The sequence below is a fragment of the Ammodytes marinus genome (assembly GCF_949987685.1).
Source record: "Ammodytes marinus genome assembly, chromosome: 17".
In the NCBI taxonomy this organism is placed as follows: Eukaryota; Metazoa; Chordata; class Actinopteri; order Uranoscopiformes; family Ammodytidae; genus Ammodytes; species Ammodytes marinus.
In genome coordinates, this window is record NC_137221.1 from 16,551,140 (window position 1) to 16,577,754 (window position 26,615).

A 26,615-nucleotide genomic window follows, 5' to 3' on the forward strand; every position below is an offset into this window, starting at 1 on the left:
AACACCCAACTAAATTAGCTCACTTTTGACATCCAATATCCCAAAACACATTCCCCCCATCAGGCTACATAATGCATGCCAACACCAATGCTCATTTATTAGCTTAAACCAACGTCTCAAAAGACGGGCTGGATACTTGGCACGGAACATCCTGTCAGTAAGCCTTGTTGTTCGGCATTAAACATCCCAATGGGCTTATTTTTGGGCTTTGTCTCTCTAGCCGTCATGCCGTGACAGAACAAGGGCAATACCCAGCACGCACTAATGAAAATCTAATATCGGGGTATGCATAAATTAGCAATTGCCTGGGTTTTAATTTTCCAAAAATCTGTAGATTGATTATGTGTGGGATTTCTGTGTGTAAGTGGCTATACCTCCTAAAATGCACGATAGCTTATTCTGATGCATGACCATCGAATGGCAAAGAAATAAAGTAGATACTGAGATGGGATTTCAGTTTTTTTATGGAATAGCCCTTTGAATAGCCGTTAATGTATTCCTGTTTGATCGGTGGAGCCAAGCCTTTTGACTCACAAAACCAAGACGCTACTGATGTAGCGGGAACAAGTTACAGGGGGAATTGCTGAAGCAGCATGACATGAGCAATGCACTGCAAATTAGTTTTCTGACTGAGTTTTTTCCCCCGGATTGTACAGCAGAAGACAAATCTCCCCCACCCCCCTTTTCGGACCATTTCTAACCATTATCACCTTAATACATATACGCCTACTTGGCTAAAGTGGTGGTATCTGAATCAGATTGCATTACAACCGGATGAATTATCTATGGATTCCCATGGATAGTGTATTCATCTTGAAAAAAGTGAAATGCACAGAGCAGGAGAAATGTCACTTTTTGTTTCTTTGCCCCCCCCCAAGTCAGCTAGCTGTGTGCTCCAACCCGGGCGATAACCTACATTGGAGGAAGTCAGGGGAGGCCACCAGCTGCTTTGGTAAGCACCCGCAGGAGCAACACAGAGCAACATAATGAACCGCCTGGAGTTCAGTGCTTCTATTTGTGAACAGAATCTGCCTATTGTAGGTGAATGACAAAATGAATAGGCAGCAGTAACGTCCCCGACTGAGACACGGTGCATAATGAGGTGTAAATCGGTCCTCGGTCAGTCAGCAAACTGGGTATAGGTGTGAGGGAGGGAGGATTATAACCCAACACACAACATAAAAGTGCATACATTCACACTGATGGCCTGCATATCATGGTCCTACATACGTTTCGGCAGTACATACATGTCTCTTAAATCCATCTTGTTTGCTATTCCTGGGCCCTATTACATGGTATGTTGTGTTAAAGGGAGGGTATACACATTTTAATGCAGTCAATTCAGTCAGGGAATTCAGAGTCTCCTAATCACCTAACCTGCGTGTCTGTTTGGGCTGTGGGAGCTTGAGGCTTGCTTTTGAGGACACCGGCTTGGTCTAAGCCACTGTGTGTGCCGCCACCACAACCCTCATTAGAAATTCATGATGGCGAATGAAATGAATGTATGAATGTGTGTGCGTGTGTGTGTGTGTGTGGGTGTGAATGGTGAGGCTTACTTTGGCTGCCAGATCCGTGGATGCAAAAATATCCTGTTAAGACAAGACAAGAAAGAAGACGAAAAAAAAGAGAGAGAAAGAAAACGTAAGACTTTTTTTTTCTCGTTCACATTATATCTGAGTATTACCTCTTCTTCTTATTACCATTTTTGGCTTCAAATTGATCGACAATTGGTTTGTGTCTACGCTTGGATGCTATAATGCTGACAGATTCCTGTCCAAAATGGACTCAAATCATATTCAGACACGCTTAATCCAACAGCTTTGAAAGCCGTTCACAGGAATTTAATTTAGTCTGGTGTTCTGCAATTTGGCCGCACTGCAACCTACTACTTCTTGTTTCAGCCAAACACTTTGTTCAAATTGTCTCTCAAAATGAATGTACATGTTCTGAATGTGCATGGATTTACGTGGTTATGGACAGAATACATGTTAAGATTCCAGTCACTGGCAGCTCTGCTACACTTCATAGTGACTGAATCTCTTGAAGACTCTCCCAGGACTGGCATTTGAAAGCCTCTAAAGTTATCAGCATTGTATGACACCTTTTGGCATAAGCAAGCTGTTGTTTTCCTGTTGCATGTGCAGCGCCTTGCTAACAAGGATCAAACCTTGCTAGCATTACAATTTGTTGCATCAGATCACACAACCGAGAAAGGGAGAAATAAGGGTTCACATCTTGGTTCACACGCGGGTCATTAACAGTTATTCTTTTTTTTATGGGTGAAAAAATAAATGAAAGAGGAGGAGGAGGAGGAGGAGGAGAGAGAAAGAGACGTACCGCACATCATGAGCCCAGAGGCAAATGAGATGTTCCCTGGTGTGTGGACAGAGTTACAAATCAGACAATAAAGAAAAATTAAGAAAAACATGTTCTGGGATGGACTGGAAAGCTGGTTGGAAACAGTTTTTTTCAAGATGGCAGGTCAGCAGGAGCGAAAAATAAGAGAGTAAAGAGTTGCAGCAAAGGGAGGAGGAGGGGAAAATACATTTTACCGCTGGCTCCGGGCTTCGAAATAGAAAATGAAAGCAGAAACACACTGAGACCGGCAAAGGTAGACACAACAACGCCTTTGGGTCTACTGAGGACTACATGACCTTTCAGCTGGAAGCTGGGTGAAAGCATGAGATGTCGAATAACTCAACTGCTGTGACCCAAACACGGACACAAGCGCCGGTACACACACACACCTCTACACACACCTCTGCACACACAGGTTGTTGTCGTCAGCAGAAGATGTGTTTTTTTTATTGTCACCTACTTTTAAGGCTACAACTAGCTGCAGGGTCCAACCGGCCACTCAAGCTAAATGTAGCTTCCACTGTGAGTGAAATATTCAACCCCTAGACTTTGCTCACTTTGTTAAGTGGCTAGGTTAGCTTTTTACCCATGGGTCTTTCCCAAATTAAAAGGTAGAGTCTGCGATTCTGGAGAACGCTTGTTGTCAAAATCAGTGAACATCTCCGCACTATCCGCTACTTATCCGTAGCCTATTGTGTTTGCGCTGGAAAAAAATCCATTGTTAATAAACAACCTAGGCTCTGTAAACTGGCAGTGCATCGCGAGAAGATATTCACTGATTTTGACAAAAAGTTACTTTGACAAAACGCATTCTCCAACATCACTGACTCCACCTTACATCACTGACTCCACCTTTGAGCTAACTTTACAGGTGCTGGTAGGTGGATTTTGTTACCTTCAGCTGGATTAGCCGTTTCCCTATGTTTGGTCTTTGTGCTAAGCTAGGCTAACCGACTGCTGAATAGTGGTATCAATTGTCTCGTGTCACGCTTGACAAAAAAGCGAATACTTCCCCACATATAACATTATTCCTTCTATTGCATGATGTATATTCAGATGTCCCTTGAGGCTAATTAGGGAGAGAACATGGAGGAAATCTGTACGTATATGACAGCGTTAACAAAGGACTAGTATTCACGACTATCCAGAAAATACAGAAATGGTATTTCACCAATAGTTCAGCCCCCTTTACCACGAGCTAACTCCATAGCAACAGTGTTCATTACCTACTCTTTCCACACAGCCTACAAGACACATGCCATTGAACATGTGCAGAGTTTAATACGCTGTCACTCACTGAGGCTTAATGTGATCAGAGGTGAGCTGTGGCTCACTCACATCTGGCCTGCACACTGGAATCTTGGATCAAATAGTTGTATCATTTCCTCTGAATGAAGCTATAGGCCATGGGCAAAAATAGAAAACGATATGTGCATGGATGTACGTGGTCATGGACAGAATAGATGTAAAAATAGGACAACAAATGTTTCTGGTTTGAATTCATGGCACAGTAAGAGGGTATATGGTGGTTACATTAGTAGTCCTATAGGATATAACACACATATTAAGAAAGTCATTCTGCAACAACTGACAGGTGTGTGAGAGAGAGAGAGAGAGAGAGAGAGAAACAAACACAGAGAAAGGTGGAGTAGCCTGAGTTATTGTCACTGTGTCTGGCTTTAACCATCTTCTAAAAGGATTGATTACTGTCTCCTGAAGTCTGCCAGAGCTCTAAGTTAACACCAGCCCTCCACATGACAAACACCAGGCCCTAATGAACAGATAATTGGTTATAGATAACATTAATATGAATGATGAAACAAGCGGGTGTGCAAAGTAAAATAAATTGCCTTTAATGTTACACCGGACAAACTTCATGCATCAGGCAGCACTGAAGTGAAGGGACCATAAAAAAACACCATGGAAATGTGTGTGCTGGGAGGGGAAAAAAAACTGCTCCCACGTGTTGCATTAAGATTCTGTTTTTCGCAAATCCGATGTTGCCTGCTGACATCTAGAATGACTAGGCTAGCAGAGGATGTAGTTGTGTCTATGTCATATAAAACTCAAAAGTGCTAAAGACTGCAGCAGAGGGGGAAAAACAACTACGCCATTTGTTAGAAGTCCTTACAGGCCAGTGTTTGCCATACCAGCAGGAGCATTTTTTCATCTCAAAATGTCTGTTTGAGGCCAAGTGCTTGTCTGTGTCCGTATGTGTTTGGTCTGTGTCTTATGAGAACCATGTTTCTTTTTTTTTTATATCTCATGGTGGAAGTGACAGTGTTTGTGGAAGATTCCATGACAGTTTGTTTTCCCCGTTACTGTTACGGCTAGTGCCTGTCATTACTAATACTAAAACATAAGAAGTGTACTGTCAGTGCATCATGCTCAGTGCATGTAGTTTGTACCTAATCGCACATGTGCTGCATTGTTATTTCTCTAACAATGCCGAAATGTCTTTCGTGTGCACTGTGTGAGTGGTTGTGATTTACCTGGTTAAAAGTGTTTTCCAGGTCATTCTCAGCAGCACGCCGGCTCTTGGTAGAGTCTGGTGGGCACTGCAAAACATATAATAGCACATCATTCAAGACACGGTCAAATAAAAAACACAACCTGAATCCTATTGCTATAAAAACCTGACATTAAATAACACCCAGCACATTGTGCGCCACTCGTTGATGGCTGTGCTAACACGGATTTTGTCCGAGATTTGACCTCGAGTACAGAAGTTACCATTTCCTAAATAAGTATGTATTTTCTGTTTGACTGTTTATTTGGTGTTTTGTATATTGCAATATTTTTTTTTATCTGCAAGCCAAAGACATTTTTTAGGCATAATTCTCTTCCAGTGTGAACAATGGAAACGGTCAAATCATGAGCACATCCAAATCCGGTTGGTGCCCCCTCCACTCAGCAAATGAGAGATGGTTATTCTTATTTTAACTCCCTTACACAAGCATTCGGTCCATCCTACAGCACTATAGTTTTTTTCGAAAGTCTTAACGGAACTCCTCAAGCTATTTTTGTCCTTCTAATAAATTCATTTGCCGATGAAAAAGACCACACATGCGTTTCACACACAGACACGTTTAAGCACAAACTCCCTGAAGGAGTCTGGCAGAAAGTTGGCTCAGTTCAAAAAAAATACCTCCAGCATAATAAATCCAAGAACTATAGCTGTTTGCCGTTATTTCCATAACTGAACGATGACTTGCTCTGTTTTTGTCCGTCAAACGAAAAAAAATATTGTTGCATGTGGGTACAATGAATCTGTTTTCTATTAGACAAGGCCTTAGTCCAAATAACTGCACAACAATACAGATCAGGAGGCACACAAAGGGGAAAAGTGACAGAAACATAACACATTTTTTATTGTGTGGAAAATGGTATTATGGTATTACTAAGGCTGCAATCGAGAGCTTGTGATACTTTCAATTAGGAGTTTAGTCACACGTTAGGAGTACAAACAATATTAGCAAAGCACAGTCGGTGTGACATAATTGCACACAATGGAATTAGCCTAAGCCTTAGTCACATACATAAAAAAAAGTTGAACAAAGCCTCTAATGAATATGTTGTTAACTAACATAATAAGACAGGCGTTTCCATGTTTGTGGGAAGCGTCAGTCAAGTAATTGACAGGTTGCTATATTAAGGGCCATCCCTGGCAGCATATAAACATCCAAGGTAGTTAGCAATGTTTTTTTTTCTACTTCTTCCTGACAACCTAGAATGAGTTGGGAGAAAGAAATGCAGCTTTAGTGTTGTTGATTTAAAAAAAAAAAGAATAAGCCTCCAGAGTTAATGCAAAGACTGTTTAGGGTGTTTCATTCCGATAACGCAAACTCAGCTTTTTCTTGCAGCTGTTGCACAAGTAACCTTCCAAAGCCTGCAAACAACTGTGACTTGTATTGTGGAGCAGCTGCAGCAAATGCTGACTCATGGTCGGCAGGTTTAGGTTCCTTACAAATTGCTCCAAATGCAAAAAAAATGTAAAGATGCCAAGTGACTGAAGTAAATATTTGTGTGTACCTGAGACCTCTGAAGAGATGGCAAACCCTTTTATCGTAACAATCATAGCCACATGAGGTGACTGGGGATAGACATATCATTTGGGTGACAAAGGGGGCCAATGGGTTCATATGGGCATCCTTTGAGCTGGCATAAGAGGTTTAAGGGACCTTTGTTGAGAAACATCAACACCACTGCAAAATGATTTTGAAAGTCTGTACATCCATACCAGTTTTAAGGACAATCACAGCTTGTTAAAAGCAACAGTGGATCCAAATACATATCTGCTTATTATCTTAAGCTAAAAAGGTTAACTTGTCCTTTTGAGTTTCAGGTTTAACACTGTTAAACCTGGACCTCAAGATCATTGTCAGCATTTATACTTGTTTCATCATCAGTTAGTGAGGGTTGCCAGTCTCACCCGTGCCCCGGGTATGTCACAGCAGGCCTCCTGCATGGCAAGGGAGGGGTCGCAATACAGCATGACCTGCTGAATGTCCATCTGAGAGAGAGAGAGAGAGAGGGAGAGAGGGAGAGAGAGAAAGGAGACTGTGATACATATTTAACACAGAGGTTCTTAAGTCTCTTGGGTTGTTTGTTTAACAATGTAAATGAGGTTTTAAACAAAGCTGCAATCAAGGTTGAAAGCCAATTAATTTCTCATTTATATCAAGTATTAGCAGAGGTTGAGGTTCACACGCATTTGCAAGTGTGTTTGTGTGAGTGTGTGTGAGTGTGTGTGTGTGTGTGTGTGTGTGTGTGTGTGTGCGTGTGTGTGTTGCATGTTTAAACACACTACCTTCAATAACAAAAGACCCTGCCTGCTCTCTAACTAGACCAGTTAATTGATCGTCAAACTAAGTGCCTGAATTACTGGATCTATTCAGCGTTAATAGTCCCAGTTTACTAAAAGGCCCATTCTCGCTTATAAGAAAGAAAGAAAATAATCCACACTTAATGAGATTGAGTTAAAAAAAACAATAAGAGAACAGCACCTCGGGGAGACTACGGTCTAAAACGTAGACATACACACACACACACACACACACACACACACACACACAAACACACACACACACGCCTACACACACACACATACCTGGTATGTTCATTCTATATGCCAGGTACGCTGACTTATATTATGCAACAATGCAGTACCGTGCCATTTATTATAGTATTGGTACCAAAAAGGGGATTTGGTTAATTCAAAACACTTTCTGAAGTAGACATATAACAGTTGTTTATTTCGTACAAGGAGAAATAAAGTCTCCACACTTTAAAATAGTAACTTTACATAACATTAGCTTAACACTGATCGCTCTGAAAGCTCTTCAATAGCCCGAAATGGGGCCGTCGAACAGTGCATGTACTGTAAAGTTAATCAAAATCTCACACAAATTCTCCGCCTAATTTCTTTCCCATTTCTCCACATATCCCCATACCTGCACGGAGCTGGCATCTGAAGCCTTAATGCCCAGGAGTGTGTGTCCGTCGGTGGGCAGGGCTCCGCGGGGCTCCAGGGCCTGGGTCTCTATGGAGCTGCAGTCCACGTGAAGGGAGGCTGCTCCGTGCTGCACGCTGAGGGCCAACTTGTGCCAGCGTAGGTCCATCAAAGCCTCCACTCCCTCACCGCTGAAAACACAGCTCACCTGCTCTGCTACGGGGTCTACCCCCCTAGTACGCAGGGACAAGGTGCCATCCGGGCTGTTGAGTTCGAAAGAGAGCTGTTTTTTTTTTTAAGGCGTAAGGGTTGTGAGGGGTTAGGAGACAAAAAGAGGAGAAGAGGGTACAAAGAGAGAGAGAGAGAGAGAGAGAGAGAGAGAGAGAGAAAGGATACATTAATATGCATAAGTACTTATTAAAGGTTCACTATGCAAATTCAGGGGAGGGAGATTTGTTTACATTGACAGAGCCTTCAGTTAGTTGACGAACATATGTTTCTGTACATGAAGTTTTGAATACATATATCGTCATTAATCAAAACAACATTATTTTGAGGCATCCTGAACCAGAAGTAGGACAAGAATATACAACACGGTATAACAATAACTTTAAGGTAGCTTTCTGACTTCAAACGGTTTTATACAGATCCAATTTTCCTGTGACGAAAGTTTGTTTATTCAGTAAAAAAAAATATACCTTAGAAAATGTTAACTTGTCTGACACACCAGAGGTTACATAGTTGTACCCAACAATGCATGCAATACTACAGTAGCTACGTGAGAAAAATGCAGTTGTCTGACTGGCAGTGGCTCTGACCAAGAGTAATATGTACACGCTGTACACCACCTAACAAAGCTGTAGTAGAACACAGTCGCAGGGATGAGGTAAAGGCGGATGACATATTAATTACCAAACGCAAGCCGTACGGCCAATCAATCACCCCCTAATGAGGCGGCATGGCCTTCATCCATCATACACATTGAGTATTTAAATCTGGCCCCAGACTCCTAGTGATTATGGGGGACTCTGAAGGACTCCAACGCTTCATCATGGAACACACGTGAATAACAATGAAGGCAAGTGAAAGAGGAGAGCGGGAGATGATCGAGGGAAGAGAGACATAGACGGACAGAAAGAGAGAGAGGGGGGGGATCAGTTGAAGAACAAGAGAGCACAAAAGACGCGTGGGATGAAAAGGAGGAGAGAGAATTGAAAAGGTGTCACGGGAGAAAATAAATCGAAAGGGGGGAAATGGATGACTAGGGGAGGAGAGGGGTGGGGGGGAGGAAGAGGGAAGCCGCACCTGTGGGTATCCCTGCTCATCGGAGATCTGGAAGAGGTAGATGGTGTCCCTAAGGGCCGATTTCTTCAACGCCAGGGTGAAGACCAGGGTGAACTCCTCGGGCAAGCCGTGTGGGAACACCTGACTGGAATACACACAGCAAGTAAAGAGGGGTCGCCTAGATATGTGTCTGTCAGCTGTTAAAATAAGAAGCACGGAAGAGTTTACAGGGAAACGTCGAGGTCAGTTTAGAATATATTTAGAATATCTGGAGAACACTTGGTGGTCAAAATCCCTCTTTGTAAAAAAATCAGTGAATGTCTCCTCACGATCTGCTACCTGTCCATACTGTGAATAAAAATAAAAATCTGGTGTTAATACACAGCCTATGCTCTGTAAACAGCCCTGTTTATGTAAACAAATGGGGCCACCATAACTAGCAACATTTCCGTTTACAGAGCTTAGGCTGTGTATTAACACTGTTTTTTTTTTCTTCAGCACACACAAAGTACATACAGGTAGCAGATCATGAGGAGATATTCACGGAATTTGACCACAAGCATTCTCCAGAATCACTGACTCCACCTTTAACACAGTGGGCATTTACCCGGACAGAATGACAAAAAGATGACACCGCCTAATCCACTTCTTCCTATTCCTTTTCTGTTGTTACAGGTTTAGTTGCTCCTGCCCGAAATAAAATACCTCATTGAGTAATTGATGAACAATGTCAAGCAAGTTGTCCTACTCTCTGAAAAATTGACTTTTACTAAATTCTCCATAGAAAAAGTAATCACCTGTGACTTTATTGCATTGCTTAAGAAACGCTCTATCAAAGCTACCTTTAAAGGTGCAGTGTGTAATATGACATCATCAAGAAAGTTCTACAAAGTTCTAGAATGCAACACTCCCTGGGTAACCCCAACCCTTTCGAATAATAACAGAAGCTACTGTGGCCTTCAAGGACAAGAACAATTCTAAATTTTAAACAATGCACCTGATGACATTCCAACTATGACACTTTCAACATGGCGGCACTAGGCCTTGGTCCAAAATGTGCAGAAATATGGACATATATGAGACCCTTTCTAAGGGAAAAAAAATAATTCAAAAAAATGTTTTCAGCTATTATGCACTAAATTAAATGTACTTATGGATATTATAATTACTTTCTACAAAATCTGCTAGGAAATAAAACCCAAATTTCTACACACTGCAGGTTTAAATAACTCCAGGGCATACAGCATATATATGGTCTGGAAGTATTGACTGACCTTTAGAGAAGTAGCTTAGCCCCAGTGACTGCATACGATGCCCCCCCCCCCCCCCCCCCCCCCCTCACTCTCCCAATGGAGCTGTGGGGTTCACACACCCTCCAATTCTGAACACAAAACCTTGCTGATTCCACACTGCAGGCTTGCCGGCCAAATTAGGGCTAGAACTATACGACATTTGGATAAAGAGACTTAAGAATTACCGGTAGGCACATTCCTCCTCATTAGAGCAGATGGCTCAAAACATTTTTTCCATCCTCCTAGCTAACACAGTCTTTCTATGACAAATGCTCCAGCAGTTGGACATGTCTGTGCACATGGTGTAGGTAAGGGGACACATGTAGGTGCAATAGCGTGTAAGTGCATATGTGGTTAGGTATACTTTTAATATGTTGTGTATATTTAACATAAATGCAGTTGTCCATATTATATTTGTGCTTTTTCCCCCACTTATTTTTCCCCTCCTACCTCGTCTCCCCACATTGAGTGACCTGTAGCCGTCAGTTCAATGCAAAGCCGGCTGTGCGTAGCCCTCTGGCATCTATTTTCATAGCAGATACAGTCCGGCAAGCCTCATCTCTCAGTTTTGGTCAAGGGCATTCAAGCACACAAATACACACACACACACACACACACACACACACACACACACACACACACACACACACACACACACACACAAACACACTCTCTCACACACACATACACAAACACACTCACACACACACAAATATTCACAGTATGGATGAGTGTATATGTGTATTGAGAGATGAAGGGTTCACAAACACGCAGGTGAAATGGTTGTTCGCTTTGAAATATTCTCTCCTGGTCTTTTGAATTATCTCTCTCTCTCTCTCTCTCTTTCTTTGCTCACACACACACACACACACACACACACACACACACACACACACACACACACACACACACACACAGAATTGTTGATGCTGGCAGCTGGTTTCCCTCTCCTAGAAGTGGGGTGACAGTGATTTATGACTGAGGGAAGATCCAAGGGAAAACAGCCAACTACAGGACGTCAAAACAAAGAGAGGATGAGTAGTAGAAAAGGTGAGGAGGAGAAGAAAGCGTTGGAGACCTTGAGACAGAGAGAGAGAGAGCGAAAGACAGAAAAACAAAGAGCGAGAGAGAGAGAGAGAGAGGGAAAACTGAGGGAGCAAGAATGTAAAGTACAAACATGCATTGAGAGACAAGAAAGAAAGAAAGAAAGAAAGAAAGAAAGAAAGAAAGAAAGAAAGAAAGAAAGAAAGAAAGAAAGAAAGAAAGAAAGAAAGAAAGAAAGAAAGAAAGAAATTTAGACCTCAATGTTGAGAACAGAGATGTTCTGCTGTCGATTAGTGACATGAGCTGCAAGGCACAAATCAATAACAAGTTCAGCCTATTGACTTTTTAAGTTGGAGGTGCTTCACCTAAGACTATTACATTCAGAGTCCTGGAAACACACAAGCCCCACAGACAAACACACACGCGCACACACACAAGCACAACAGAAGCAATGGGGAGATAAATCACTCAGTATGGGCCAGACCGATTCAGATCTAGCCTCTACGAACTCTGAGAAAAACTTACTTTTGCTTTCCTTGTTTTTTTTCTGTTTTTGTTTTTTTAGAAGAGATCTTGAAGAAAGTCATTGGAAGCCAGAGAGGCACAGGGGGAAAAGCAGGAGAGGAAATATAATGCTGAGAAAGCAGATCTCTGGTTTAAGATGGGAATATCACCTGGAGAGGTGTTCGAGGGCCTTACTGTGCGGGAATCAATTTCTTTCAGTGGAGTGGGTTTGTATCCCTGAATGCATTATACACACCAGACTGAAAGGAATTCTAACCATCTCAAAGTTGACACATAAAAGAGAATATACTTGCACAAACTACATTGGCCAAATGTTCTTTCAAGGTGAATTTATTTTCTATATGGCCATCTTTATTTTAAAAATATGTGCAGAACTTGTGCTGCACAGACAATCGCACCAACCTTAAGAACTATACGTAAAACTTGTACTTTTGATATAGGAGCTTCTGTACTGTTGATGATGACGCACCATTGCGCATATCGCCATTGTTAACACTGACCCTAGCCTGTTTAGAGCCCTGAGCAGAACTTGATTCACTCGACAAAACAGGGCTAGTCTACAGCCATGCTTGTCGCTCTGTGAAGGGGGCATTTAAGAACAGTGATTTGAGCTAAATGCTAATATTAGCATGCTAACATACTTGCAATGATAACATAAACAGGCTGGGGAGAGTACAATGTTAACCACGTTCCCCATGTTAGTTAAAGGTTGTCCGTGGAACTTTCAGCTTTTGGACAAAAGCGATAGTGTTTTTAATATGGCAGTTGAGCGTACCAATGACAAAGGCATTAACCCTTGTGTGGTGTTCGGGTCTGTGGGACCCATTTTCTTTTTTATCAAAAGAAAACTGATACTATTAATTATGATTTCAAACTGAGACTCATTGGCCTTGGCTCATTCACTGGGAAGAACATATATCAGAAAAAAAATTTGGTCAACACACGCTGTACACCCCCCCTACACATTTATATTACATTCAGGATGTTCGGGTCTACTGGACCCAGGGCTAATAAAAGTGTAGAAATTGTAGGTTTTGGAAGAGAGATACGCTTTTAAAGATGATGTAGAGTTAGAGGGTTCAGAATGTGAGGATCACTCACTCTCTCATGATCATTACTCATCATAAACTGCTTATCAGGGGTCGGGTCTCGGGGCCAGCAGCTCGAGCAGGGGACCCCAAACTTCTCCTTCCCGGGCCACAGTAACTAGCTCAGACTGGGGGATCCAGAGGTGTTCCCAGGTCAGGGTGGAGATATAATCTCTCCACTTAGTCCTGGGTCTTCCCCGAGGCCTCCTTCCAGCTGGATGTGACGGGAACACCTCCCTAGGGAGGCGCCCTGGGGGCATCCTGACCAGATGCCCAAACCACCTCAACTGGCTCTTTTCTACACATAGGAGCAGCGTCTGTACTCCAAAATCTCTCAGGATGACTGAGCTTCTCACCCTATCTCTCAGGGAGATGCCAGACACCATGCTGAGAAAACCCATTTCGGCCACTTGTACCTGCGGTCTAGTTCTTTGAGTCATGACCAAGCCTTCATGACCATAGGTGAGAGTACGAACCAAGATCGATCTGTAGATCGAGAGCTTTGCCTTCCAACTCAGCTCTCTTTATGTCACAACGTTGTTGTAAAGCAAGTGTAATACCATCCCCACTGCTCCGATTCTCCGGGCAAACTCAGGCTCCATTGTCCCCTCCCTCGCAAACAAGACTCCAAGGTACTTGAACTCCTTCACTTGGGGTAAGGACTCATTCCATATCTGGAGTAGACAATCCATAGGTTTCCTACTGAGAACCATTGCCTCAGATTTAGAGGTACTGATCCTCATGCCAACTGCTTCACACTCAGCTGTGAACCAATCCAGTGAGAGCTGAAGGTCACAGACCGATGATGTCATCAGGACCACATCATTTGCATAACGCAGTGATGGGATCACAATGAGGATCACATTTCTGAAATTTCAGTGTCCGACAGTGACTTTGAAGAAGAGGATGAGATTGAGCATCAGCTAGTTCCAAAACGAAGACACTGGACCAGCCTTCAGCAGCCAGCCCTAGGACCAGCCCATTAGTTTTGTAGTGCATACTGACCTGAATGGGTTAAATTTCCAATTAAGTTCAAATAAATTAAAATCAAAAGTTGTGACAAACCCTGCTTTATTTGTAAATTTGTTGAATGTATTCTCCTAATATCTTTTTTAATTGTTTTTCTTGTTTTATTACATTTTATCCAAAAACAGACAAAAAACGAGTGGTACTTTAATTCATAAATGGGATCTAACAAAGGTGAAGGGCAAATATTAACCATATATGCTGCTTATATTTCTTGCAAATAGGATGAAGTAAACATCTGTTGAGTATTTTAACATAAAATGTTTGATTGTGTTGAATTAAAACCTCCTAAAATGCAGTGGGTCCACCAGACCCACGAACACTGGCTGTGTAACAACAATATGAACACCACACAAGGGTTAAGAAAAAACATAAAAATAGCGTTCTTTGCACTGATGGTCTCATTTGCTGGTACATGTCATTTATGATCATCAGAGAGAAAATTAGTCTGTTTCAGAAATATTTGAAAAGTTCCTCATAGCACCTTTAAGCATGTTAGGAGGCTAGCATTGGCTAATTAGCTAGACCCAAAGTAAAGCTATGGCTGATCAAAATGTCAGTAGGCTATGGTTTTTCTATTATTTAGTCATATACAAAAGTTACAATTAATCATGAGGGGAAGATTAATGTGTGCACCAGATAAAGCTTGGTCTTGGCTTGCCAAGCAAAAGCTGTTTTGGATGTTCGCCTTGGAACAAAGTCTTAGAATGATCTCCCTACAGATATGCCAATAGCAAGGCTAAAAAACAGTGTTCTTGTGCAGCCAATTGCACAATTGCAGTTAAGATGCATAACACCATGGTCATGGCAGCTCCAAAGTCAAGACCGGCACCCTGGTTTGATTTAGAAAATATATTAAGAAAAAAGAACATGTACACCCCAGAAAACAACCCCCTGGTCGATGAAGGTTGCTATAAATTATACAAAAGCGGTTCAAAAACACAGCAGTCATTTTATTATGGGTAATGCATTGATTTCGGACAGGCTCTTTTTACCGCGTAGTTAGCCTTGGTAGTAGGACTCATCTCCCTTCTGCAATATCTTTGTATTGCGTTTCTTTTATTCATCTCCTCCATGGTCTGCCTTCTACAATCTCTATTTTTCACAGACACATTTCAAGAGCACTAATAGCACTGCATCTTTGCACTCTCTATCTTTGTTTGCTTACATTTTTTTTGATCTTGTTATAGAAATGTTTGTTTTTTTGTTTGTTTTGTGAATTCATTAAATGCGTTTAATTCCTGTCATGCATAGCTGTCATCTTGGCCTCATGCCCGACTATCATTGCTTCCCCCTCTCTCCTATACGCTGTCGCTAGGAAAGCGATCAAAACATATTTTGCCGAAATTAAAATGCATGTGTGACCAGCTGTGACTGGTGCCCATTTCGACTGATATCAAATGACTGAGAGAGGCTTCATCTGGCTGTCATCTGTGATAGCTTGGATTAGCTGAATGGATTAGCCCCTGATACAAAGCAAAAACGCTGCTTTCCAATTACTGTGAACATGTCTCACACTTCAGTCAACGTCCCCGGCGATGAATTATAGAAAGCTGCTTGAGTGACAGGCAGCCACTACTGGATGGGAGTTTTACAGTTTCCTAAATATAACTTGCACTATGGGATATGGGAAAGAAATGAGGTGAAATCTTATGTAAGATGTCACAACAGCAAGCTCGCCATCACACACACATGTAGGCACACACATGGTTTGCCACACCACACACACACACGTCACTTAGCCCACCACCTAATCACCACCCATTCTTATTATAATCTTGCACTTTATATAGCTGATTTACAGCCGGGCTGGTACATACTAATTTCACTACCCGTTGCTCTGTGCAATTGTGTATGTGACGAAAAAATTTAACTAAACTAAACTAAAATGTCCTCACTCCAATGGTAAACAGGTTAAATTTGTCCTCACAAAGACATCGGTACAAGAACACACACACACACACACAAGCACACACACACTTATATTGTTACTGAGAGACAAAGCAATAGAACAAGCCTGGGGGTTTGTTCTGATGCGTTCACTTATTGGCTGGATTTAAACCTTTAACCCCTCAGCTCACTACATCCCTTAATAGCCCATCTGTCCTCCGCCTCCGCTCCTCTTTTCTAAATGCCTGAGAACCTTGCATACAACCAGTTGAAGTGGACACAAAGTAAAAACAAAAGTAAAAGAAAACAATTATAGAATGGGAACTTATATGACCAACTGATGCTGCTATAGACATTCATCTCACCCATCGACTTCTCCTCAAGGGCAAGAAGGCAAACTCAACACAAGCTGTTTAGTCATTGTGTACAGAAGACAGTGACAGTCCCATGTACAGAGAGATGCGGAATGACAGGGAGCCGACAGGCAAGGCTGATGTGCTAACATTGATTATTCTCCATAGGAGCTAAACAGAAGTCACACAGGTAGCAAAACTGACAGCAAGCCTTTTGTTAGAAAATCAGCAGATCGAGAATTAAGTTCACATTCTCTCTCTCTCTCTCTCTCTCTCTCTCTCTCTCTCTCTCTCGGTGCTGTATGGTTAGAGGCAAAACAAAAACATCTCGGATTTCCCTCTTTGGCTCCAAAGACACTGATTTCCTGAGAAGTGACAGTTTGTTTTCTTGTCCCCCCCACCCCCACCAACTACAACTACTCTCGCTCAGTCTGTGACAAACAGTATATGTGACATTTTGAGAACAAAACGTCTCAAACGAAACGGACTGTTTTGCAAACAGATTTATCGGGCCCCTTCAGGCAAGCAGAGCTCACATTGCTGGACAGAGTGATAAAATACTCCAGGCTGACCCAGTTAGCAAGTTCTGCGAAAAACTGCACAAGAAGAAGAAAAAAAAGACAAAAAAGCATACACATAAGATTAATAAGCACTTGTCATGCGATTTCCAAACAAAATGTACACCCAGCTACTGCGTAACTAATAACAACATGACCAAACCAGGAAAGCATAATCAAAACATGTCAAGCTGCAATAGCATGCTGTGGAAGGAAGCCTAGCTCTGTGTGATTTTATGGCTCCAGGTCTCATCTCCCGGCAAAACATTTTTGGAAGACGCTCAGGCTTTTGAAATGCAATGCTATTAAAATTCACACCCTTGTAACTGTTTAATTGTCTAACTGGTGACAGCGTTGTGTCAACTAATTAAGGCATCGCTCCTATGATTTCGTGCCTAGGCAAAAAAGGCCAGACATTTAAATATGACAATTGCTTACAATGAAGTAATTGCGGTCACAACCGGAAAACCAAGAGGCTGTTATGGTTTGTTTTTTTTACAAGCCAATGTCAGAGTGGTGAGGGAAATGAAGTGGGTATTTATGGAAATGTAGTGTCTGCCTTTCTTTTTTTTTTTTTACACATTCAGCCATTGGACAGCGCTGACATGCTAAGTGAGGAGGGTTCAGAGAGGCTAATTAGCCGTAGGGTGTACAGTCTCTCTGCCTTCCTCTTTTCTTCTACTGACATAGGCCTACAGAAATATATCATTCATCTTTCTGTAATGCATTGTAGGTGCTGGAAAAAAGAAAGAAAAAAAAGTGAGAAAGGTGCATGGCGAACTTACTCTGTGGGCCGTAGGAGTGCAGTCTTGCCCAGGCGTAGGATGAGGGGGCCTCGAGAGTTGCGGATCTTTTTGACTTCTGCACTTTTCAGCAGGGAGAAGCGCCTCACCAGATTAAAACCTGACAACAACAAGTAGCATTTGTCAGCGCCCAGATAAACACAAACAAACTATAGGAGAAGGTTTTAAGCATTTGAGCCATTTTGTGTTTTGTTTTTTTACCTGTGATATTTTGCCTGGTCGTCTGAGGAAACTTCCACTCATCCACTTGTAAGGGCGGGCATTGTACATCTGCAGAGAGAGGAGAACAAGGGTTATGTGAGGGAAAAAAAACAACTTAAAGGTACTATATATTAAAGCATTCATGGGATGTCAAGGAGTGCCTTTGGAGATGTTATCCCAATTGTGTCCGTTCAAAGTTACTGCCTGGTAAAATGGAAAGAGTTTGAGAGAGAGAGAGAGAGAGAGAGAGAGAGAGAGAGAGAGAACAAGCTATTTCAAACATACATTCATTTGAGAGCACAAGCTATATTGATCTTGAAGAAAGTGATGGGGGAATTTGGTCGGGGTTGATAGAGAGCCAGAAACAAGAAAAGAAAAGATAGCAGAATACAGAGAGTGAGATGAAATGAGGGGCAAAGCGTGTGCTGAGTGGAACACAGCTCTGGTCTGACAGGTTGTCTAGCACCAAGCTTGTCCGTGGTTGGTAGCCTCTCTCTGATGGATATGTTCTCACTCTGTCATGGGAGGTTACAGAGAAGAGTGTTGCCTGTCAGCACGACAGGGGGCAGATGTGTAAAAAAGAAGCAGGCTTGTACAGGTAGAAAATGGAGCCTGAGAAATCAATGTGATCCACAGTTAATTGATCTCTTTGGGACCAGGGAACAAGGCCCTGAGGAAGACGTTCTACAGGGCAGGTTTTTTTTTTTTTCAATTTTTATTTTTTACTATGACTGCAGAGAATCTGGAAGCAGGTGGTGCCCCGCTTTAACTAAAATGAAAACCTAATCATTTTTCTCTGGGCTCTGTTGCTGTCGGTAATATTCATCATTAAGGTGTGTGCCTTATGACACAGCTAAAGGTTAGATATTTTAATCTAACCTCATTCAATGCTGCCCCACGCACAGTCCCACACTGAAGCAATAAAGCAATGTCCATTGTGGACCAGATTAGAGCAATTTTGTTCTGTTTTTATCACCTTTCCTAGACTGGCTATGTGAGACTATCAATTGTGTATGCAGTAATAAAAGTAAGAACTGTGCTGATGCAGTTGTAGGATTTGTTTGAAAGTTCCTATCGATTGTTGCTATCAATAAGGAGAAGCCAAAAGCCTAAAGGAAAAGCTTTCTTCTTAAGACATCAGGTAATAATGCGCTTCAAATTAAAGTAATGTTTTTTTATGGATTCCGGGTGATGAAGTTGTTGAGAACTTCTTTCTGATGAAACAAAGTGCGCCGCATGGAGATGCCTTGAAGCATGCAGCACATTGTTTCAAGGTTTACTCAGGCTGGAGTTGGATCCAAAGACGAGGAGGCAAGGGGGCCTGATACAATTGCTAAAATATCATCCAACTGACTTTAATTAAGACTCGAGAATTTAATTTCACGGAAGCCGGCCCAAGACAATAACTAAATCAAATGTTTAGTTATCCAGTTCATCAGATAGCAAACCCCTTGGCTTCAGCTCATATTGGTTTCTAGAAAACAAAAGAGGGTTCCAAAGCACAGCACATTCCAGCCAGTCTGCCTTCACACTGTGTCATTCTCTTATTGGTGTCTACAAGTACAAACCAAGGTCTGGAAAAAAGAAGTGCTTTTGTGGGACGCTGTGAGACACCTGAGATGAAAAGTCAAGAAAATGTCCTGTATTGAATATGACTCCCGAACAAAGTAACTGTCACACATACTGTAGGTAGTAATAGAAAGTATCACAAGTTGAGAGTCTTCTGAGTCCCCTGATGCAGTCGCTCACTCTTTCATCCTTTTTCTCTCAAAAGTCTTTCTCTGTCTCTCTCACTCACACACAAGCACACACAGCTGTATTTATAACTTGACGGGTCCATCCTGAAACCTTATCTGCTAACTCAGCACAAAAGGAAACTGTCTGCAGCCTCACAAAGACACGGCTGCTTTTTAAAAAGGAAGATGTATTCACTAGCACATCCTATTATGCTGATCTCCATAACTGCCCATCTCAGGTAGCCGAAGTCGAGACATGGTAAGATCTACAATTTGTGGGTGCTAACAATTTCTTTGTTCAGTTGTGTTGTTGTTGTTGTTGTTTTAATGTTCATCACTGCCCCGTTCCCATCAGACAGAAACAAGATGAAGGCCTTGTCAGGAGAAAAGTCATAGGCAAGAGAAGACATGACAAGATGGAGAGAGGAGCTGGAACGTACAAAAGAGAGCAGATAAGGGGGGAAAGTGAAGAGAAAGGAATGGTAGGGGACAGAGGTGTCGCATGAAAACTTGCAAGTTGCCCTCGACACCCAGACTAAGACTCATGAGGCCATATCTTGTATTTTTCTGAGGTGATGTTAAGGCTATTTTCACACCAGTAGTTTGTTTGCTCTGGCTCCACCACGGACCAAATTGTTACAATTTTCAAATTTTTGCCTTCTGATCAGTTCGGGTTCACCCTGTAGTATTTTGGACCAAATGTTTGATGCACGAGGAAACTTCTCTAAAAAAAATGTATGAGATTTTCCAAGTGGGAAACTCCAGGAAGTCAAAAAAAAAGTAAAAGAAGAGCAGACCTTGGCGCCACTTTCCAATATCACAATAGGGAGGGGGGGGGGGGGGGGGGGGCAAGGCATCCATTAGTACATTGTTTGCATTTATCACTTTAGGGATACGGTACAGTCTAAAAAGGAGTTTCAGCTGCAGGTGTCCGGACCTGGTTACAATGCTTCCCCCAGTTGTGTAGAACAAGGGCACATCATGTTCTCACCCCAAACAAACCGTACCAGATTTAGTTTGTATCAGAAGTGCTCCAGAGTCTAATTCAACCACACTAAACAAGTGTGAAAGCACCCCAAGACCAGCTAAGTAAAATATATTAGCATTCATTTCTGAGTGGTGTCTCTGGCCACCTCATGAAAAAAAGCTGTTTTAAATGTGCTTTGGTGCTGAGCAGGTGTTGCTGAGCAGGTACCCACTTGTCAACTCTAAACAACTGCCTGCTCTGGCTAAAGTGAGTAAGCTACAATGGTGAAATGGAACCAAACGTGTAAAGCTGCTAACCATAAAACCAAAACAACAAGCTGTGATGCTAAAACGTTCCGTATATAGAGCAGCAGTTGGTCGATGATTCTCTTGCGGTGGTTTGTCACTATTACTGACTCCGTTCACATTATACATTGTCACGTAATTGTTAACACAAGGATATTGATTAGTCACTTTAAGAGGCAACAAGGACATCACGTTTAGAAAAAAGAGCGGGTGGAAATATCTTGCTCAGCAAATTAACTTCTTTGACATCTGCCAGAATAGTGGCAATGTCCAAAACTCTCTCGTATCGGAGCTGAGTAAGGAAATTACGTGCCCAAATTTTGCATCCATGTGGGAGGCGAGGGGGAAAGGCTGACGAAGCATAACTGAAGAGGGGGAAAAAAAACAGATGAGGCTGAGCTAAGTCAAAGCCAGGCCGATTAAAGTTGAGTTTACAACCTCACAATGTAGAGTATAGTCAGTGAATTCAAATCACAACCCTTACCCTAACCAGGTTCGCTGGCAAATAATATTACTCTTTGTTTAACCATGCAACACTCATCAGAAGACCAGGTTATACGCAATATGATCTTTTTTTGCAAATGGGGAAAGTCAATTTGGTAACAACTTTAAAACATTTAAAGCTGTGCATTAAAGCTGGGGTGGAGGATTTGGGGAGGAAATGGCAGTTGGGATAGAGATTCGAATCCAAATACCTCAACCGCTCCACTTGTTCAGAAATCACATACCCCAGCTTTTAGTCCAATTCTGTGTTTGCTTGTAAACAGCACCAGGCGTTTTGCTCCCCCTCACTGGAGGAACATGCCATTTCTTCATAACTCCATGAGGATGGATTATATTTTAGTGGACCAATGCATACTCGGGCACTTTGGCCAAGGTAACACTGCAGAACGTGAACTCCATTTCCTCTCCAGCTGTGATCAAAGGAGCGTGTTTGCTTGTTGACAAGCTAATTAGCAAATAGTATGAGTATGCTACTCCAGGATCCTGCTAGTATAGCTGCATGATGGCTTTAAAAAAAGATTGGATGGTTTTGGCTGGGTTCACTTCCTCTTTGATGAGTCGTGCCAAAGCAGGTAATGATCCTACACTGGCACTCGTGGAGAACACTTCTGTGAGAGTTCCCTCAAGGCTACAACTTGCCAAAGAAGAAATCGAAAAAAAAATCAGGACATCTGAGTTTGTTAGAGAAGTGAAACACTACTTTTTGATGTTTGCAGACTTGCTAGTAAAAAGTGTCTGGAAAAGATAAACCTAAAGGATTTGATTATTATAGTATGTAACGCCAGTCTCTGGACACATATTTAACAGTCAGGCATCCATTATGACAAAGTAAAATGTATGTGCATTTGGTCAGCTAAACTCTAGCTGACCTTCCACTGTGTCCAAGTTAAATAAGTAATGTGTGACCTTTCTTCCATTGCGAGTGATAGTAAACAACCTTCAGAAGTTTTAAGAATCAATGGCCTTATCCACTATAGTGCCTTGCTGTTGCCGTGGTCCACTGAAACCAACTGCCCCGTGGGTTTTAATTCTGTTTTCGTCGCAGAAAATACTTGGCAGAGTGCTTTCATTAGTGAGAATAGGTCAGACGTTTGCAAGTGTCAGAGTGTGTGCTGTGTTGTTTGCAGTAAGAGAGAGAAAGATAGATAGAGAGAGAGAGAGAGAGAGAGAGAGAGAGAGAGAGAGAGAGAGAGAGAGAGAGCATGGAAGTTATTGAATGTGCTTTACAACGTGGCATTCCAAGATAATTGGACTGGGCTGCTGATCAGCGGAAAAAAAAGTCAGACTCAAAAGGAAAGTCTGGGATGGGAAAGGGGTACGCTGGGTAATGTAGTAGATGATTCAATGCAGTGATTCACTGTGGCCAATGTGTGGCTAAAATGAGAATGGGGGGAAAAATGACAAACTGAGGGGAAGATAAAGATAAAAGAGGGATTGAGGCAGAAGGAGAGAGAGTGTGTGTGTGTGTGTGTGTGTGTGTGTGTGTGTGTGTGTGTGTGTGTGTGTGTGTGTGTGTGTGTGTCTCACTTGCCCTCTCGGCCGAATGACACAGAACATTCTTGGTTATTTTCCAGAGATAAAATTGCAATACAGACAGAGTAGTGGAAAGACTTGAAACGGTGCACTTCAGAGAGATGAGCTCACTCCTTTTCCCCGTATAGGCCTCTGGGCCACATTGAATCCGCTCTCACAAGCTCACACACACACACACACACACACACACACACACACAGACTCCACTGATGACACACACATTTTCAACATTTTCTACAACGATAAACTTGGACAGGAGACACAGAAGTCTGTACACGTCTCATATGAGATTGTTTTGTTTGGCATCCTTGATGTTTGTGTGTGTTCAAAACCGCTCATATACATGTTGGAAAGTGAGGCTGGATTAGAGAGAAAGGAAACAACATTAATTTTAAAAACATTTTAAAAATATTTTTTCTCATCACATTTGTCACTTGTTGGTAATTTTTTGTGGCACCGTGCAGTCTTGACAGTTAAATCAACACTACTTTACTAAGTTAATGGTTTTTCCCAAAGTCAATGCACGCTTGTTAGGCTTCATTTCACGCAGTTCCGACGAACCTCCCAATGCACATTTCTGTCTGTAGAGCAGATACATCACAGGGCAGGTTCATTCATGAAGCAGAACACCCTGGAGCAGTTATATTTTCCTCAAGTTCATCTCTTGCCAGTGACAGTCAGACACTGCCTGTTCTAGACTACACACACTAGCCCTTGTCACACCCTTGAGGGTTAGCCGTCAAGCCTAAACATTGCCCATTCAGCAGTGGAGATGAAGTACATGTGGCTTCTTAACTTTGTTTTCGGGCTAAGGGTCTGTCACAAGCTCTCTAAAATATAGATGTAGATGATGTAGATGTATGGCGGAATAGATGACATGATCATGGTCTTAGTATTATCACTTTTAACCACGACATCCATTATTTAAATCTTCACAAACCAATATTTTTTTTATCAACACTAGATTCATTGACCGTCCGTATGTTATGTGACAGGGCAAGCTCATGGTAACAAACACAAAATCATCTACTGACTGTGCAGTTCCCGATAGCTCATTCTTGGAAAAGATTTGACAGATTAATTTAAGTACTTCCGCCACTCTCCCCCTTTTATGAATACAAACACAGTTAACTGACATTTCACTGGTGTACGCTTAAGCAGTTAATTCCTTATGATGTGTCCTGTCTCATCCTTGTACCACAGGCATAGCATTACGTGAAGAAAGTAAATAAGTCCTTAAATAGCAACAACAAATTCTCATTCAAATTACATACAATAACAACTATCAGCAGCAGCGTGTAATCATTATCAGCATATCCGTGTAGTGGCAAGTAATACATCCAGTTTAATATATTTCATCCCAACCACAAAAAAAAAACTCAACTTGTATACTCTTATAACCTGGCACCATAATGTACATCCATTTAGCTGCAGGCGGTTTCTTGTCTCTGCCTCCTGTTTCTGTGCAAATAAACCCATTACCACTACAATTCCTTGGCACCAGGAAACATTTACTGTAGCTCGTAGACAGTGGCAAACTGAGTCAGATCAATACATACATCCATTACTTACGCGTAGCGTTTGTGGTGCACAAAGAACACACACACACACACACACACACATCAGCAACACTTCATCGAAAGGCAAGGGTTTTAAGCAGTTTAATTCAACTATGGGGACTAGTCTCTCTGGCTGGTACTCCAGTATGCAATCATCCAGCTCAACCCTTCAACACTAGTTTTACTTAAACCCCGCTCTCTTGCTGTAATGTCAGCAAATTACCAGTGAGCAGTGGTTTGGATGAGTCATAGGGATAGTAGTGTGTGTGTGTGTGTGTGTGTGTGTGTGTGTGTGTGTGTGTGTGTGTGTGTGTGTGTGTGTGTGTGTGTGTGTGTGTGTCTGTGTGTGTGTGTGTGTGTGTGTCTGTGTGTGTGTGTGTGTGTGTGTGTGTGTGTGTGTGTGTGTGTGTGTGTGTGTGTGTGTGTGTGTGTGTGTGTGTGTGTGTGTGTGTGTGTGCTATTGCTGCACCATTAAGCACTTTTCTTCCATCCGCTGGGGAAGAAGACTCAGGGGAACTTCAAGCTGACTCTCATCTGAAAAAGATCCATCTAGGGTCTCCCAAGAGGGACCAGCCCCCCCCCCCCCTCCCTCCCCCCCATCCACAAAGCTTCCCTAACATCACCGCGAGCTACAGAGGATTGCTTTGCCCACCGGGTGACATTACCCAATCTGCCCTTAGAGAACACACGTTGACAGTTCGATTGAGGATATATGACACTCCAGATGTAAATATATAAATAAAATAAGATAATAACAGACGTCTCTCTGCACCTCGTTGCCTTTTGATTTTGTGGTTGTCTGTTTCCATCTCCCCAACACACACACACACACACACACACACACACACACACACACACACACACACACACACACACACACCAACACACACACACACACACACACACACATATACAGACACACGCGCCAAGACACACACACACGTACCAAGAGACACACACCTTGATACAAATGGAAAGACCTGCACACAATCTCTGCAACAGACAAATAACCTGGCATTTCAACGAGCTTACAACATCGTCTTTATTATATGGGCGGATTCAAAGTCATAAAACATTTGGTTTCGGTGTAGCAAATATGGCAGAAACTCAAAATGATAGCTGGCGCATGAAGAGGTACACGACCACACATGGTAAACACACACGCCTCCTCACCAGAACCACTCAACCAGACTGCCACCAACAGCCACAGGCCTGCAATGGACATACGCTGTAATTACAGTCCGTCTTCATTGTAGCTTCGGGCCCAACCACACATACAGGGCATATACACACACACACACACACACACACACACACACACACACACACACACACACACACACACAGACGCACATAGATGACAGACAGACAAAGATCCATCAAACTCAGAAAGGTTCCAAAGTTGTTTTTTTAACTCTCAGTTATAACCGCTCTAATGGTTTTGTAACTTTGTCTCCTTAGCATTTAAATGGAAATGTAAGGACTTTCATGAGAAGCAGTTTGTCGAGAGCAATTAGTTATTTCTTGTGGCCTTTTACCATTTAGCATTTCTACTCACAGCTTTGGGAGTAGGCAGAAGTAAAGTTGGATAAATGAAGTGGCTTATTAGAACTTCACAGTGGCAATAAATGTGATGCAGTGTTTTTATTAGGTACATCGAATTGGAATACATGTTCTTTTTAATATCATTGTAAATCTCACTTTTGTTAAAGCAGTTGTATACCAATACTATACTCTCATACATTTAAGGTCAATAGGAAGCCACAGCCAGCAGCTTGCTAGCTTAGGTTAGCAGCATTAATGGAGCAGAGGTAAAAACTGCAACTAGGTCACCGGTCGGTCAACCAGTGTTGACTCCAGCCAGCAATCCTAAACTCCCTAAGTTCCCTAATGTAGCTAGCTTTATAGGTGCTGGTTTTGTTACATTGCCAGCTTTGCTATTTTCCCCCATTTCCGATGCTATGCTAACTCACTGGTATCCATTTTCTCAACTCTTGGCAACAAAGCAAATGAGGGCATATGAATATACTGTATATCAAACTGTATATTCCTCTTCATAAAGGTGTACTATGCAGTTTCAGAGGAGGGGGATTTATTTACATTCACAGAGCCTGCAGTTGGTTTACAAAACATATTGT

General features: G+C 42.2%; 1 protein-coding gene across 3 annotated transcripts in view; it reads right to left on the bottom strand.

Moving 5' to 3' along the window:
* Nucleotides 1–26,615, bottom strand: part of col16a1 (collagen, type XVI, alpha 1) — a 72,131-nt gene that overhangs the window by 39,062 nt on the left and 6,454 nt on the right. For 2 of the 3 annotated variants that reach the window (XM_080045131.1, XM_080045129.1), the window contains exons 3-9: nt 17,874–17,942; nt 17,655–17,772; nt 9,116–9,239; nt 7,812–8,093; nt 6,791–6,871; nt 4,851–4,916; nt 1,557–1,589 (exon numbers count right to left, since the gene is read on the bottom strand). In XM_080045131.1, coding sequence (XP_079901257.1) covers nt 1,557–1,589; nt 4,851–4,916; nt 6,791–6,871; nt 7,812–8,093; nt 9,116–9,239; nt 17,655–17,772; nt 17,874–17,942 — 773 coding nt within the window. The remainder of the gene's footprint in view (nt 1–1,556; nt 1,590–4,850; nt 4,917–6,790; nt 6,872–7,811; nt 8,094–9,115; nt 9,240–17,654; nt 17,773–17,873; nt 17,943–26,615) is intronic. The other variant, XM_080045130.1, reaches the window with a different exon arrangement.